At 40.4% G+C, this 18,467-nt stretch overlaps 1 protein-coding gene across 1 annotated transcript in view; it reads left to right on the top strand.

Moving 5' to 3' along the window:
- LOC118778351 (SET-binding protein-like) overlaps nt 1-18,467 on the top strand; it is a 50,635-nt gene that overhangs the window by 26,663 nt on the left and 5,505 nt on the right. Inside the window, exon 2 of the mRNA XM_036529855.1 lies at nt 6,822-10,248. Within this exon, the coding sequence (XP_036385748.1) occupies nt 6,822-10,248 (3,427 nt within the window). The remainder of the gene's footprint in view (nt 1-6,821; nt 10,249-18,467) is intronic.

Genomic DNA, 18,467 nt, shown 5'->3' with positions numbered 1-18,467 from the left:
ACCTTCTGTTGTGTTTCTCACTTATATTTGTGTACTATAAAATTATCATCCTCTTTGGCATGTGTAGGAAGTGACAATATGGCTGTGCATTTTTAGCACCTTTTCATGAAAGGATCTCAAAGTGCTTAACAGTGAGGGTGTAACTGTCATTGTCTGACACCACTTTGTTGGTGCACACGTCTTGGTGATGCGCCACAGCCATTTTGCGCCAGGTGTCACCTCACACATCAGATGAAGTGAAAAGACAAGGGAATCATCCAGCCTTGAAAACTGGAGAATGATTAGACAGCCACATTGGAAGAACTGTGTGGAGATACATGTTTTTTTGTTGTTTTTGTTTTTACATCCAGAGGGAGTAGGGCCCCCTGGCAAGCTGGTTTTCCTTAGAGGTCTTTTGTCCAAGTACTGATCAGGCCGTGCTTAACACCATGCCTGCAGATTACTCCGGAGGGTTACAAGATGGAATAGCTGCTTGCACGTAATCCCACAGCAGAGAACAATTACGTTTTTTGTTCCTTAAGTGAACAGCCGCTGGTGTGATGAGTATACGTGAGGTCATTCGGTTTGTTTTATTGCATTACTTTCCTAATAATACACGTGAGGCTTTGAGCAGTTGAATATAGTTTTTTTTTTTTGTTTTCAGCTACATTTTGGTTTCTTGGAAATAATTATGCTGGAGATTTGGAATCTCTTCACTGCCCCTGTCTCTGAATCACTGGGCCATCTGCAGTGGGGCCATAAATAACCGGCGGAGACTTTTGCAAACAAACCCTCTGACAGTTCATCATAAAAAACGGCCAAGTCAGGAAGGGGTTGGAAAACGGTAGAGGCAGATCTGTCTGACCTTCCTGCAGCGAGCCTCGTTCCCAGTCTGCCGTCACCTTCGATTTCTGTCCTTTGTGTTCGCAGAATGCTTGGGCCAAGAGGAGATTCTGAGTGCTTGTATGCGGTGATTTGCAAAGCGTGATGTCATCTGTGGTAGTGCTGCTGGCTTATGTATGTGAGTGATCTGACTCGTAAGGATGACTTTGAGCGATGTTTGACCTTAAGATATGCCAGGGCTGAAACGTAACCCTCTGGGCCACTTAATTAGAAAAGTAGTGTAATGTGACCACGTCGCTCTCGGACGGGGAGATTTTGGGAAAGGGAGCATTCTATACACAGGGGTATTACAGTGCGCACTGTTCAGGGGCAAACAGACAGGCAGGCAAGCAGGCAGGGAGAGGGAAGGTTGGCGGAATGTACCATTGGCTGTTTGTGGCAGCTGTAACCCGTGGTAACCCTTGGTTACAGAACACACACACACACAGCAGAGCAGCATGACACAAGCTGTCACTTATTGTATCCGGAATGAGCCAAGGCAAAGAGGGAAAGTGGAGAAAGAGACGGAGGAATTTATGCTCATTGCAAGCACTGGAAAAACCCTTGCTTATCTTGAGCAGATCGTTCCTGCAATCTCTATGGCTTATTTTTGAATTTACAGTGTCTTCGCTGGCAGATTGCTGCCATATCTGGACTTTGAGGAGATTTGACCCTGCCAGCTGGATCTGTGGCCTCTCTGAGACAGCTGCTTAGTAACGCTGCCAAGGTGCAGTCATCATTAAGGGGAAATCAGTAATTTATTACCGTTCTGTACAGATTTTTGCCACACCACTGTTTTCAAAGGTGACCCGAGAATGCAGAACACTCCATTCTCATCATAAACTAAATAGCTGCCATTGAATATGCTTTTATTTGAGCCCAATGGGCCGTAGCATACGAACTAGAATTGACTTAATATATTTGAGGCTTCTGGTGAACAGGAGGATGAAGGACTAGAAATTGCTCCAGGGTATAGGTAAGTCTTCTGTTTGGATCATAGTTGTTTTTTCTGTTACAACAGTAAAAATAACAAGATATTCTGAAAAACAGTATTTCAGTTAGGAAAAATGCTGCAGATTAGATACTGTGTGAGTTTTATGTTTGTAACTGTAATGTGATTATAATTCTGACATTTTCACATATAATAATATGTATTTCACAAAATCTCCTGAAATCGTTTATGTGGAGCAGATAGGCGGTTCCCTGCTCTTGGCACTCTATTCCCAAGTGGTCACCTGGAAAATCTGATGGAATAGCTGTGACATTGTTGAAGGAGAGAAGGGGAGCTTTTAAACCATTTAGCTAAATTAAACAGCCACAGGAAGGCTTCAGAGACTGTATCTTGCAGGCTGGAGGAGACCACAAATTCCACAAAGGATTACAGGATTAAGAATCTGAAGGGTGATGCAGTTTCTCGGAGACTGGAAATAAAAGAGCACGGCCAAGCAGAGGGGCGACCTCCCGTTAAAGCATCTCCCAACTGTGCTACTCTTAATTAAAAGCCACTGACAGAAAGATATGGCAGAGGATTTGGAATGGGCCGGACTCCCGAACAGCTCTGCCGCAGATACAAACGCCTTCCTCCAGTGGGCATCCACCAGCTCTCCTACACTCCACCCTGAGCATGCTGGGAATTTTATAGCAAAGCGTGACTACAGAGACTGTGTATGTCCCGCTGCTGTGTGCACCAAGGAGGTAGCCTAATGAGGAGTGAGAGAATGAATGAGAGAGAGAGAGAGTGAGAGATAGATAGAGTGGGGGGTGGGGGGGGGACAGAGAAGGAGAAAGGGAGCAAGCATGAAAAGGAGAGAATGGTAGAGGGAGAGAGAGACCAGTCACCCAGCAGTTAATTCTTAGAGAAGAGCCTAGAACTGTAAGAGCACAGACGACTCATTCTTTTGGATTTATTTTAGGGGGATATAAGTTCTGCCTGATTAGTCTGTATGCTGGTCATGTATTGATGAAATCTTTCCACTTGTTTGGGAAAATAAGAAGTATTTTAATTAAAATGACACTGAGGCTACAGTTAAAAGGGAGCCAGATGTGTTTGAGCAGCATATGTGTGTTGTAATGGTTGGCATATCATTTTATATTTGTCTCTCACTTGTTTACATTTTTAGTTATTAGGAAAAAACACTGTGCTTTCCTGGCGCCAGAATTTCGTCGAGCTGTCATCTTTCATCATTCTAATGGCATCCTCAAGCCAAGCTTGAAATTTGAAGTCTGCTTGTGTTGACCTCTTTTATTCAACCGTATCTGCATTGGTGGAGTGTTTCCTACGTTCTCCTTTCCTTGTGCGCACAAATAGACAGAAGTAAAGCTGTGTTTCTCTGTTCATGCTCAGTGCCCAGTGTTTCATTTTATTAGGCTAAGGGACAAGTAGTTGACCATGCCTAAAAAAAATACTGCCAACCCCAGCATTTGTATTGAACTTGATTAATTATCCATCCCTACTCTACTCCAACAAATATTTTCACGTGCACACACTTTATTAATTACCAACTGCCATCTTCATCACATTTGTTGGTGTATATCATGCAAATGTAGATTTTATATTGCTTGTATTATGCAGTCAGGAGTGCAAATGGTTGGCACAGCCTAGTTACATTTGAAAGCTGAGAAGCTGTTGCACATATACTACCAATGGTGTGAATCGCATGCCAGACACCAACAGGTCCATCACTGATGAGGATGTGTTGGGTTATCTTGAAGGAACTCATCATTTTTTAAATTCATCTCATGAATAATTTTATCTGAGTTGCTTCTGTTTGGTTTGTATGCTGATAAATGGTTTAAGAAGCTGCCTCTCAAAGTGCCACTGTAGACTGTTCTCAAATATTACAGAAATTTTTCCAATTGTCCAGGTGTCACTATTTGTAATCAGATTTGTGACATTCTCTTTTGTATTAATCCTTTTGTCACTAGATTTTGTTAGCACAGATTTTGTCATTCGATACAATTAAAGTAAAGCAATATACCATGATAAAATGATACCCAAATTCAGTTTTGAATCTCAGTCAAATGGTGAACAGTACAGGTGTATAAAGGAAGCATTAATCATAGTCATAATGCTGTTTGTGGTGAGTATGGGAATATTCATAGAAATACTCAAGTGCAGAAACTGCAAGTGGGTGTGCCACCCGACAGATGCATCTAGAACACATTCCTCTGTGCATGACCTGCTATAAAATGGCAGCATTGCGCATGTTAAATAGATGATCAGGCGGGGAGTGAGGAGCACTGCACACAATAAGGTTTTAATCTAGTTAGAACTACTCTTTTTTTCAGAGAACGTAAAATAGGCCTAATTACTCATTTAGTCCTTGGCAAATTTGCGATGTCCGTTACAAATACTCTTTTTTTTTTTTTTTTTTGCAAAGCACTTTTGTTTCATCAGTATTCCATTTGCTCGTTTAAAGTAACACTGAGCTATAAAATAAAAAGTAAAAGAAGCAGCAGACTGAGCTTTGAGCAGACGGTAGCTGACAGAGAAAGAGGCTGGTGTAATTTGTTTTACAAAAATGCAGTCAATTTCAGAGGCATGTTGGACCCTAGCACCATGAAAACCTGCACTCTGAAGGCTGAACTGGAACCGCAGAACAGAAATTAAAACTTCAAAACGGCTGTCATGCTTTGGTATCAGTTGCAAAGCAGCAAAACGGAAGCAAACCTGTGCTGAGAAAAAAAAATTGTGGTTAGCCATCGGGACCGCCCGTAGCTGTTGGCTTTGAAAACAGCATGGCTTTAGCGAGCGTACCATCAGATCAAGTCCTCATTTTGTAATTCATGGTTAATTACCTTGCAGCAAAAGCAGAAGATTGGTTTGTACTTTCTGTCTGAGATTGCAATGTAATCATATACATATGTCATACAATCATATGGTGCAGAGATTATATGTATGACTGAAAACATCCTGTACCTAACTAACTGTTGCCAACAAGAACATGTGTTGCATCTGCAACAGATGCTGTGTGGTTTTACCGAATGGTGAGTATCACTAAAATACCTTAGTATAAGGATTGGTGTGGAAGTAATGACAGCCCGGGTTAGGAAAAGGCGTACATAAGGAAATCCTCAGACCTATTCAAGTACTCTACAGCAGTAAAACGTAATGTGGGATTTCCTTCACTTGTGAGAAGTACGGAGAGTTTGACAGTTGTCAAATATATTGACTACAGTTTGTAATGTGTTAGGGAGTCTAGGTGGATATTAATATTACTAGAATACATGGGTTCTTTTGTGTAACTTACATCGGTGAAAACAAGTTTTTAGCCTAGCCCTGAAGGAAGTGCATGTTATGTAATATATCTTTGTTGAGATAAATGTGCTTATTGCTTTATAATGTGGAGAGGTATCTAAGTGACATAAATGCATGCACGAAATATCTTAGCATGGATATACTGTATTACATTCATTGTATATTCACATTTATTTATTTTATTAATTACGTTTTGTGTGGTTTGTTTGGAGGATGGTTTGATCATTGAAGTTGGGTTTGGAAGCAAAACAATCTAAATAAATTGAAACTAAAAAGTCAGGGTGCTGTCAGTGTGAATGAGCGTAGTAAATTTTAAAATTCTTTGTGAACATAAACCTGTGCATATTCCCATGCAACATGCAACAAAGAGCTATACATCCTGAGTTGAGATGACACTTCTTCATTTGCAGTAGTTAGCACCAATAGGATTGAACTTCTAAAAATATGAAATTAACTGCTTGGAAAGAACATCACACATGTTGCTAGCATTGCAGTGATGTTGCTTGGTGTCCTGTCTAAAACTCCTCCTATTCACATTCCGCTGTCATGTGGCAGCTGTTGAATACATCAGGGTTTTACCACAGTAGAATATGGTGAACATAGTGGCTTAACTGTGCTGTAAGTTTTGCAGAGTATATAAGCAGTAAAAGTGAGCTTCATCCAATGAGCTACATTTGTGCACCTGATCTTCAGAATACTTTTGGGATTTTTTTTCTGTTTACAGTTTTATTCCTTTATTGCAGATAATATTTTTCCTGCTCAACATCTATGCTGATATTTAGAATTTTCAAGGCATCTATTAATTTCAGATGGTCTGTGATCACTGTGACAAAATCATAAAGTTCATTATGTAGCCAACTTGCTACCTACTCTACAAAACTAGCTAGTTTTAGCTGATGTTACCTTTAAAAATCATTTTCTTAAAAATCATTTTAAATTTATTGTTTTCCAGAGCTTCATTTCTACATGCAATATGTACAAATAACTTGATGAAGGAACACATATACTTTAACACATTTACTTTAACAAGTATTTAGTTATAATAAAAGCCAGCAAGCTAACAAGCTGCAAATTAGAGTCAAGTGGTCTGTCTGTAATTCATAATGCATTTATTGAAGCTGGATTTACACTAAAACTCCACAAATAACTTGCGTGGGAAGGGCATCCTCTACATTTGTTTGATATGTTGTCGTTGAACCTTGATTATATGTTGTTTCTGGCTTATATGAGTTGTGTGCTGTACGAAGGTTAACCTGCAGCATGCCGGGTATTCTGAGCAATGACAGTTATAATGACATGTGGCATTTTTGGAAAACCACAAGAATAAGCACAAGGTTAGATATCCACCTTCCCCTCAAGGTTCTCCCTACTGTGTATCATCCCCCTGTGGTTTGTGCTAAAGAGGAAATGAGTTTGTCTGAGGTGTTGATTGAGTCAAAAGAGTTGCAGCCTGTGACTATATTCATGTCCCACCTCTCTCCCCCAAGTTCAATGAATTATATTGTAAGTTATATAACCAGATTGCCATAGCGTTGGGTTTACCAGCTCAGAGAGAGTGTTTTAAGCTTTTAGGAATCTCTCTGGTTCCCGGCCTGTACACAGGCAGGGAAAACTATTCAGCATGTTGTAGAGCCTTTTGAAAGTGCAATTTCTGCAGAATTGTGACTGTTTTTTTCTTTTCTTTTTTGTTTCTGTTAACCAGATCTGTGATACCCCTTGTACACCTACTGAACAAAATCCGAGTGATTCTGTGGAAGAGCTTCTGGGAGAATCCTTAAAGCCAAAGCAGCAGCCCAGGAGCCATCTTCAGCATCAGATAGAGTGGACACAGCCACCAGCAGGAGGGGGCTCACCTGAAGGAAATGATGTGATTGATTGCAAATCGAAAAGCGAACCAACAGTATTTAACGAGAACTCTTTCCCAGATTTGTCAAACACTATCACCAAGTCGCTGCAAAGAAAAGCAACAGGAAACCTATCTTCAGGTCTCTTCAGTTCAGGAATGGCAAGCCAAATCCCTGGTTCCCAAATGAAGCCACCTTCTGCTGCAAATATGCCACCAGCTACACAGACAAACAGCAATCAAATGATGCTTACTACTTCAAACAAAGACAAAGGTTTGCAGGAGGTTACTGAGCTAGTATTTGGGAACATCAAGAGGAAGTATGGCCGAAAAGACTCAATAAGAAATATGGTAGCCTATTCTTTAGAGTTTCAGCAGGGGAAGAAGGCAGAAAAGAACCTAGACACTGACGCTCAAGATAAAACTAAAGAGAGGCACATAAGCCTGTTGGAGAAAACTGCTGAGCTTACTTCTGGAGAGACAGAGTCTACAAGGCAGAAAGCAGAGAAGGAAAGTGAGCTTCTTACAGTGACTGTTCCACAGAGGAGCAGTGAGTCCATAGTGCATTCTTGGAGAAAGCGACGATATGGAGAGTCATTGAAACATGCCGCCACCTTGGAAGATTTAACAGAAGAAACTTCTGAGTTAAACAGAAAAACTGGCAGGGGTTTATCAGAACCAAAACCTCCAAATAAGATTGAGCCAAAGACAGCAAAGCAGGTGGAGGATGGTCAGCCTGAGGCAGTGACTGCAGTAGCTGTGACTGAAATGATTGACATATTTAAGAATAGACTGCGAAAAAACCCTGCAAGGAAGCTGGATAAGCTGACTGATTCAAGTGATCAAACTGATACTAAACTTATAAACCCAAAAGGCAAGGAGAGCTGGTCATATCTGAAGTCCAAAAACTCCACTCACCAGGAAAACAGCAATGGTCTAACAGCGAATGTCTCAGAGCCTCCCTCAGCTTACCCCATCACACCCTCTAGCCCACTCTATACTAACACTGACAGCTTGACTGTTATCACCCCTCTTAAAAAGAAGCGCGGGCGGCCGAAAAAGCAACCTTTGCTAACAGTAGAAACCATTCATGAGGGAACCTCTAATGGTCCTTTAAGCCCCATTGCCGAGGAATCACATGGCACTTTGAAGAAAAGAAAGAATAAGCATAATTGTCCCAAACTGTTCGAGGTAAAAGCACCTCCTGGTAATCAGGTAAAGCATAATAGAAATACAGGCCAAGTGGGCGTTCGAGACAAGAACAACAAGAAGATAAAAATGATGAAGATGAAGCACATCTTAAATGAAATTTTGTCATGTTCTGCTAATAGCAATTTGGTCTTAAAATCTAAGACTCCTGTGTCAAATACCGTTTCAACTGTGGCATCAAAAATTGAAGCACGTCTGGGCAAGCAGATCAATATAAGTAAGCGAGGGACTATTTACATTGGTAAAAAGAGAGGTAGGAAGCCCAAAGCTGAGGTTCAGGTACAGGTACGGCAAGATCAGTACAAAGTCAGTGATAAGTGCTCTGCCTCTAGCCAGTTTGAGAATCCAGCAGTGCCTTTTAATCCACAGTCCACAGCTGGGATAGCTTCTCCCAGGACTGTCCACTCAATCTCTGCCCAAGCCACTGGAGCTGGTGGGATACTATGCCCTGTCAACACAGAAATTAGTTTGCAAGAGTCAAAGACTATGCCACACCTGCAGCCTGTCAGTGCACTGCCCACGAGAGCTCCTAGAGGCTACCACAGTGGTAACTGGAAGCTGTCTCCCCCTCAACTCATGACCAACTCGCCTTCCCATCTCTCTGAGGTGGCCTCTCTCAAAGAGGTTACCTTGTCTCCTGTCAGCGAGTCCCACAGTGAGGAGACGATCCCAAGCGACAGCGGGATTGGCACTGACAACAACAGCACATCTGACCAAGCTGAGAAAGGCCCAACATCTCGCAGAAGGTACTCTTTTGACTTCTGCAGCCTCGAGCCCTCTGAAGCTGCTGCATTAGATGCCACCAGCAGAGCTAAAAGAGGGCACTGTTCAAAGCATGTCACCGCGGCTACAGTAGGGACTTTCCTCTCCCAAGAGAGCCTTAAGAAGCAGAAGCACCGGCGCAAGCGGAAGGGTCTTCAGCGCCGGGACGACCTTCAGTTTCTGGCTGACCTTGACGAACTTATTGGCAAGTTCCAGGTCTTCCGTATCTCCCACCATAGCTACAGAATATATCATGAGAATTCGTATCCCAGCATCTTTCGGATGAACTTTGACCATTACTACCCAGTGCCGTACATACCTTTTGATCCACTGTATTATTTTCGTAGGAATTCAGAAATGAAGTCTAAAAAGCGGCGTGGTAGGCCAGCCAAAGACAATGCGCCAATGTCAAAAATGCCTTTCATCCCAGGATTTGGCTACCCATTTCCCAGTGGCAATTACTATGCACCTTATGCAATGCCTTACACACCAATGCCTGTTGCCACCAGTATGAACTTGGGTTATTATGGTCAGTATCCAGCTCCTTTGTTCTTGTCTCATACTCTTGGGGCAGCAACCTCCTCTTTCCTAAGGCCAGCAACTACACCATCTAAGTTCCCTTCTAGTGCCCATGTAAAGTTAACTGCTGCTGCCAAACACAAGATCAAACTCAGTTCTCAACCGAAGCCCCCCGCTGGAATGGACAATAATCATCCATTGTTAGAGGCTCCCAAAGGTGGCAGCAGTAACTTAAGTAGTGTCTGGCTTCACAAACGCAAACACAAACACAAGCACAAACATAGTGAGGATCAGTCCAGGTCTAAGAGGGAAGACCTGGGTGGGCTCTTCAGTGGAACAAAGAACCCTTGTGTCCTAACGGTTCTAAGTGAAGAGTTGGGAATTTCAGACAAAGGGCCCACATTGCCAAAGCGAAAAGATAAGCAACGGAACCAGCAGAACACAGACACACTGCTAAGAAGCTCCAGGAACATCTTTGAGATGGACTCTCGCACCACATTGTCTCTGTCTGACTCGCAGCAGTGGAAGTGTGCACGAGAGCGAGGGGAAGCAGTACATGATCTCCATTCTGCCTGCTCCAGCCTGTGCACAGAGGGCATTCGGAATGCCAAGGATGTGCCATCTGACCTGTTAAGAAGGGTGCAGTCTTCTCAGGAACTCCAGTCTGGAATCAGAAACGTGAGGCAGAGCTTGGAGACCTTTGGGGTGTTCAGAGAGCAAAACATGGTGCCGTTCAGAAACAGCAGGGGGGAGAAGGTGCAGAGCACATTCCAGTGCTTAAGTCCATCATTGGAAGGTAAGATCTCTTTGAAGTTCATTTCAGACATTACTGAGTGTAATTACGGGACCTTGACAGATATCCATGGTTTTAACTTTGGTGAGTTACAGGCTTTTGCATCAAAATTAAGTTTACTACAGCTTTCTATATAAGTCACAGAACGCTGATTAAATGCAGTGTGGCCAAATACATGCACCATTCAGGCCAGTTCCTATTTTTTTTTTTTCTTTAAGTCAGTATTCTGAGTATAACTGAGTGAATAAAAGACAGACAAATGAAGACCATATTCCAAAACGTACATGCCATTGAAAAACAGGACAGACCTCTCTCCCATTTTGAGTAGCTGTGCGAGTAGCTTTGATTACAACTGCATGGCTTTTTTACATACTTAGGTAATGTCTGGCTAGCTAACTAGCTGCTAAACATTAATTCAGCTGTCAGCTTTAGTAATGTTATGTTGCTGGCTAGCTGTTTTAACTAATAATATGCAATGTTGCTACCAATACAGGTATGTGTCTCACAGAATGAAGTTAAAATTTAGCTTGATTTACAATTAATAGTTTTGAATGGCGAAAAATATGATTGGTTAGTGACTTTTTTCATCTGGACCAAAAAAAGTTCATTTTTGAAGAAATGATTATATTTCCCCAGGCAGGTGACAAGAAAACGCTTCAGCATTTCAGTTCTCAAAATCTCTGATTTGTCTGATTTCTCAGATTTGTACGTGTGTGTGTTTTTTGTGTAAAAAAGGAAGGAGGCAGGTCACATGAGTCCTGTGACCAATCATACCTTACTGCTTGATCAATAATAACCAGGTTGATTGAGTTTCAAGAAGTTTTAGATGTAACCTTGTTAGTTTTATAGCTACCCCCTTATTGTATCATCCTTATTATAACTTAGCTCAGCTGGTTACTAAAGTCAGCTAACTACCTAGCTAAGTATTATATTGATGGGCAGTTTGAAAAATAGCCAGTCAGATCACTAGCTGTGTATTATGGCTAGCTAGAAAGTTATTTTATAGCCTATTACAGCAGATGAGTTTCATCGAGAAAAATTTAAATGACTTAAATGACTAAGTACGTTCAGAATCTGATGTTCAGACTCTTTTCAGTGAGGCACCTAAATTGAGCTTCTAACTGGACCCTGATGAGACTTCAAGGACAGGTCAAGTGGGTCCCCATGGTGAGAATAAATAGTGAAGCAGACAAACAGGTGATCAAACTTAGGACAATAATAAATTTTTAGTCTCTTTATATTAGGCCTACTGTGAAGTTATGCCATAGAGTTATGATCAGCTTGCTCAACCTGAAAAGTGAGGAAAAGCCATAATGTTGAACTGTGAGATATATAAAAAGTGTGTGTGCGTGTGCATGTGTGTGTGTGTGTGTGAGAGAGAGAGAGAGAGAGAAATACAAAGTATTGAAACAAGTACAATATGCAAAGATATTTGAAACACATACATGAAGAGGCCTGTAAATATAATTTTTCTTAACCTTCTAGTGCAGTGGTTCTCAAACTGTGTGCCGTCTCACACTGGTGTGCCTTGGGAGCTGGCCAGGTGTGCCTTGGAATTAGTCTTATTTATGATGATTTACATAGCTATAATCATATGTAAAGGTGTGCCTTGGAAGTATTTGTTTTCATAAATAGTGTGCCTTGTGACAAAAACATTTGAGAACCACTATTCTAGTGATCTCTCAGCTGCATTATTTACCCATTTGAATTATTTTTGAATATGGACCTGCGTGTCTCTCTTCCTGTGCTAAGAAACCTGGGCAGCAGCCAGAAGTCTAATGAATCTGGCCTGTTCCAATGGAGGGGAATTGGAAGCCCTGGGCTCTGTTAGATTGCATTCCTACTCCCCAGAGAAATGGGGGAGGACTCATTCTGCCTAATCACCATCCAGATCCTTGACTTACTGTCATGCTGTTACGCTTGACAGACCTGTCTTGCCACAATTAAAATGGGCACAAACATTTGAAGTATATTATATACATAATCTCATAAATTCATAGTCATTCTTAAAGCATCTTGAAATAATGAAGTTGCATTTTCAAAAAAAATGATGTATTATACATAATTATTTCCTGTCAATGCTAAAATTCTACTGTAGTGTACATTTCAGTGTCCCTGTGTGAAACCTTTGTGTTAAACATTCATAAACCATGCCTTTTTAAATGGAAATTATTACTGTGGTTAAAATGTGATTTAGCTAAATACAGTCACATTTAGAGAGCTTGGAGCTGGTAGCACTATGGCTCACACTATCTAAGTGAATGCCTGTTTCAAAAAGCTGTATTGTTTGTAAAGTGCTCCATTTTGGCAAGTGGCACTGTTCAGCAGCAGTACTAAGAAAAAGATTATCACCATGGGGTTCTGAAAAACCGTGAATTCCAGCAGGGTATAAGACATACCTCCTTAACATTACATTAGTCAACCTGATTATGAAACAACATAAGCATGAAAGAATAGTGGGCTTTTGTCGCTATCCAATATTATCTTATATTCCAATATTTTCACCAAGATATTTTTGCCCCTCTTCTCACTCACCTACATCCTCCACTTCATCCTAATAAAGTATGAAATTATAAACATAATCTTAAGCTACTTCTTGTACTTTGTGACAAATGTTTACTGTCTGTCATCAAAAAGAAATGTTAAACAAATATTTAATCGTTAACGTTTGTTGTAGACCTGTTGTTGAACAACAGAAATATCCCAGTAGTATCCATAATAAAATTATTTTAATATAGACATTTTCACATATCACCAGGGTTCAACATTAAGGTTTTTTTCTCACTTGTCCCGTTGGGCAACTGAGTCAGAAATCTACTTGCCCAAACTAAATCTGTATGAGTAAACATTTTACTTGACCAAATATGGCATGGTTTACCTGTGATATGAACATACAAATGATTGTTGTCCAACTCTGACCAGCTGTGTGTATAATTTCCTTTAAAAAGCAGCTAAACAATTGTCAAAGCAGTCACTCCATCCTCTCACAGCTGATGAGATGTGAACAAAGGGATGTGTGGTTTCAAACTGGAGACCTGTCAGTCTGGCATCAGAGTCCATGCTGAGCTGTTGTCACTGCCTGTTTTTCTTGCATCTCACTGCTTCAGCAGGTGCAAGAAATACATACATGGTATAAACTTTGCCCAGAGAAAACATCATATTAGCAACTATGGCTAGCTGGCTGGATAACTAGCAGGCTACCTAGCTAAGGTAACATGACTGAGTGTTAGCTAGCTAGCAGTGAACTAATAATTTTTGGCACCTGCCTAATGTTAGCGATGAAGGTTACATTTGCTGGCATAATAGTTATATTATTTCAGATACATATTGCTAAAGCTACAAAGTTGACCTGCTAAATAACATTAATACACAAGAATAAACCAGCTAAGTTATAATGAGGAGCTAGGTATAAAACTAAGTAGGCCTAGGCATTTCTTTACACCTCTAACGTAGTGTAAGCTAGTTGACCTCAATGAGTCTTGCAACAGAATAGCAGTTATGCATTCCAAAACCTCTGTGTATTATGTGATATGGCATAATTACATGGTGAACCTTTCAGTGGTATACTGGATTTTAACAGGAGTGATACAGCACATTAGTTTTAAGTGCATTACAGTGTAATGACAATCTGCCAGAGAGTGAGTGATTCAAGTTAATACCTGAAGCACAGCTGTGTCATTGAGGGGATATTAAGTGTTTCATGAGGTCAGTTGTGCTGCTCTTTGAGTTGTGAACTTGAGCTCTTTGCTGTACATCACAGAAAATGGACATGTGGTATTGATTTGAAAGCTGGCAGTACACTAAATGTGAGGCCTACATAGTGCATTTTGAAACCTCTGAGAATTGCTGTCTGTTGCAGTTCTTGTACTCACTCTATACCCTAAGACCTTCTTGACCCTCAACTCCTTGTTCACTCACTGCAGCAGCTGCAATAAGATAGGAGTTTTACAGTCCAAACTATTGATGTTTGTGTGTGTGTGCGCACGTGCGTGTGTGTGTAAGGATGTGATGTCAGGATGTAAGTACACATGCTAATTGTTCCTATTTTGAAAATGTAAAAATGACAGTTACAATATGAAGGTCTGACCTATTGACATCATTAGAATGACTAAAACAATTTTTACAGCATTAGAATGATTTTTTTTTTTTTTTACAACATATCACCTTATTTACTTGTAGTTGCTTCTCCATCTTTTGCCATTTCAGCTCAACAGATTAATTCCTCGCCTATCACCTACATAAGTGTAATGTTTGGGAAGAGTGTCCTATGTCTTAGTGCTTTTATGTGTAAACTGAAGAATGAATGATCTGATACACATGTACTGATGGTAGGACATGAGCCCTGCTAGCTCGTTAATAAAGTCCATAAACCTGAGTATGTAAACCTCAGTATGTAATACTAAATTAACCCACTAATTAAAATATTAATTTACAGTTTCCGAGAAAGGACATTACAAAAGGTTGCTAGGTTTTTTCCTTTTTCCCTCGTTCTTATCCTGTCCTTGTACCCTCCATTTAATTTGTCCTCTTTGCACTCCCTTCTGTCAGATCTCTTCTATGGGCTCCTCCTTGCCCATTCCTTGTAATGGTGCTTTAACAGGAGCTGTATGATATAGACTGTACCCATTGTGACATTCCCTGTCTTCCCAGTGGTGTTCTCTGGTAAATTATATGTAGTTTAAAAGCTACATCTCATTTGAAAGGTTTGACGATGAACCCTGGGAGATGTTTTACAGGGTGCATGTGCACAGTGTATTCAAAATAAGCACTATCCTTTCTAAGAATTGTTCAGAGGCCAAAGGAATTGGACAAAGGGGGTTCATCAACATTTCAGCTGAACTGTTTAAAAAACATATCTTTTAATGTTAGTCAGTAGGGCAAAAGAATTATGGAAAATGTTGCTTATGTTCTTGTACTGTTGTCATAGGGCACTTAAGTGTAATGTTAAGTATGGCTAATGCTATTGCTGAATAGATGAGACTTTGGGATCCTGGAAAGACACTATGTAAATGCAATTTATTAAATCAAACAATGCTTATCATTGTAGTGCTTATCATGTGCTAGTTATTGTACTTCACCTGTACAAACATTAAACCTACTCTAAATCAGGTTGAACCTACATGATATATCACACAGGTACGAGATTTCAAAACGTTGCATGCTCACATGATGATGCCCACTTGTTTTCTGACTGGCTTTTGAATGAGAACCAGTTATCATGGGCCAGGCTCTCATATCTGTCATATGATCAGCAGTGTTCCAAGGGAGTGAAAAATAACAAATTCTTGAGCTATAGCTACAGAAAAGGAGGTGAGAGTTCAAGCTTGTTTATCCGGTCTGCACTCTGAGGATTGGAAATTCACTAACAATGCCCCCTATCATCTGATAAACCCTTTGAAATAGAAATTGTTGGCCAGACTTTAAAACCGAGAGCAGTTCAGTACCCACCTCTGACCTTTTTGTGCTGTTTATGTGTCGGTACACGACACAGCTAAAATCTGTGTTTTGACACCCAGTAGTTTGAGGGAATAGTTTAACCTTTAACTCCAGACTCTGGTTTCCGTGACAGTAGGAAGTAGGCCTCTGCAGGCAAGAGGGAAGCAAGAGGGAGAGGGTAGAGGCTAGTCCATGACTATGTGCCTCTAATGAAAACATGGTGTGCAGGATGCAGGTAAAGATTTCAGGGGATAAATGGCTTGTGACGGTCCCTTTGAAAATTAATGTCTCTTCCACATGATTTGTTGGCTCTCAGGAAGGCTACACAAGGCTCTGAGCTATTAAAGAGGCCAGGGAGCAGAGAGGATCGCTTGGGATCTGAGGGGGGAAAGACGATTCTTTGATTAAAACCAAATGAGGAATTTAGCCAATAAGCCCAGTCTTCTCCCCTGTGCATATTTCTGGGGTCTAATTAATGATTCAAATATGTTTTCCTCACAAGCTTCACTCCTGCACACATGTCAGTTGTGAGCGGTTTCCCACAAGATCACCTTGTGAATAAAATGAGGTGGTTACATGCAGTTTTTCTTGTATTTAATGAGTATGTGAATTTTACCTGAGGGGGTACTTATGGAGCAGGAGGATGTATGTGGCTGAGTGCTTTGGCTGAGCTCCCAACGGAGAGGAAGGGTTTCTTAAAATGTCACCACCATTGACTTTTGTTGTTCATTGGGAAATGCCTAACCAGTATAGGTGTGTTGTCTCTCTCTCTTCATCTGGCACTGTTTTCCTCTGGGAAATCCTTGCTTGCCTCTTTTTAGCAGAGTGAGGTGATTTTTAAATGAGCAACTTAAAAAGCCTGGCAGAGCAATGTACCTTTTAATGTAAGAGACATTCATCTCAAGGACAGCGTTCACAGAATTAATTCATGAGGGCCGTAATTGTGTAATTTTGAGCTTTGATACAGATTTAATTTTAATAATTTATTTGGTAAAATGAAGCCAGTTAATCTCCTTGACCTGCTTCTCTACACCCCTCTCTCCTATAGTGCAGCTAGGGATTATTCCATGAATTAACATTTGGGATAGGCCAATATATATATCTGTAAAATATGTCTCAGGGAATTACAGTTGTGCAAGGTATGTAAATTAGTTCCTTAAAAGGGTTTCCTGTGAAAGAAAAAAATATTCTGGAAACCTTTTAATAATACTCAAAGAACTGTGAGGGAGATATCTACAATATATTGAACATATATTCTGTAAACACCTTGCCCTGCAGAAGAAGTCTGTTTCAGTCGTTTTTCAGCTGTACAGCCTAATTATGCTGACATATCTATTTGTACAGTCAGACATTTAGAGCTGAAAAGTAAATCTGAATTTGTAAGAAAAGTTCTTTTTTTTCCCCGCAGTTCAGTTGGCCTCTAAACTGAAAGGCTATTCATGAATGTCTGATTTGTAATTGAAGCACTGACTGGTTTCCTGAAAGTGTATTGAAAAGTGGTTGGTTGGCATGCTTTATGTTAAACCTGGCAAGTCCACCTTTAGCGTAAATTGCTGTTTATCTTTGTTGAGGTAAATATTTACACAGCCCATCAGAAATGTTGTAGGTGACCTACCTGTCAAATATTTCCTTCTCCCTCTATGACCCACTTGGTACATTTTCACCACAAAAATTGAGGAGGGAGTTTTTGCATATGAAATGTAATTGGTGGTGTTGGGCTGAATTTAAGGGCTCCCAGGATTGTCATCTGATAAAATCACCCCAAGGAAAGTTTTTGGGTGCACAAACCAAACATTTTTCAGCCAATCTGTGTGGGGTCTGTCATAGTATATCTATAATATGTTCAACCCTGAACACTGAATGCCTGAAAAATTTGTTCAGGGATTTAATTTTGAGCAAGTTAAGGATATCTTCTTGATATTGTTTACTTTATTTGTACTAGTTGTACTATTTTTAAATGTAATTCTTTAATTGATGGCATGCCTCATTAAGCAAGGTTCAGTGCCTTTGAGTATTGTACAGAATAACCATAAGTAGCCTTGAAAATAGGAGGGTTACTTGTCTTTTGGAATGGTTAAGTTGCTTTGTTGGCTCATAACACACATATAAGGAAACTTGTATATAAAGAGGCCACGTTTATCAAAATGTCTGTAGAATTGCTAATATGTGTTTTTCCTCATGGGTGTCATATCCTCACAGCAATATACAAAGCAAACATTTCTGAGACAGAGGTATTTGTCGGTATACCATGGAAGAGGTTGCTAAATACAGTACAGTCCATGGGGCTAATTGAGATGCAAGAAGCCACTAGAGGGACATTCATCAGCAGCCTTAGGGCAGGGGTTGTGTGGACCTCATTCCTCCAAAATCCAGGATGTTGGTACGGGGCTGTCCAAGAGTACGGGGAAAAGTAAATGCAGAACATACAAGGATGAGAAAAGAGAAAAAAGCAGGTCGAAAGAGAGGAAGGCACAGTTTGGCGTTGCTTATTCTGGCTTGACATGGTTCCTTGCATTTTGCCACTTCTTTTTCTCCCTTGACATTCATATGTCACCTGGTAAAGAAAGGTAGTAAGATATTAAGATGCAAGCAATAAAAATGACTTAATTTAGGAAATGAATCATGTGAAACGAATTTGAAAAATGAACTACACACTGTCTTATTTTGGCAGAGCATAATGCAAAATAAATAAAAGATGCACTGACAAGCTAAACACGTACACAGTGCCAGTTAGAGGTAGGTATTAGTGATCAACAGAATAAAACTATGGCTAAGTTGACCCAATT

This window comes from Megalops cyprinoides, chromosome 5 (assembly GCF_013368585.1).
Source record: "Megalops cyprinoides isolate fMegCyp1 chromosome 5, fMegCyp1.pri, whole genome shotgun sequence".
Taxonomy (NCBI): domain Eukaryota; kingdom Metazoa; phylum Chordata; class Actinopteri; order Elopiformes; family Megalopidae; genus Megalops; species Megalops cyprinoides.
Note: the sequence above shows the minus strand (reverse complement) of the source record. Positions and strands in the feature narration are given on the sequence as shown.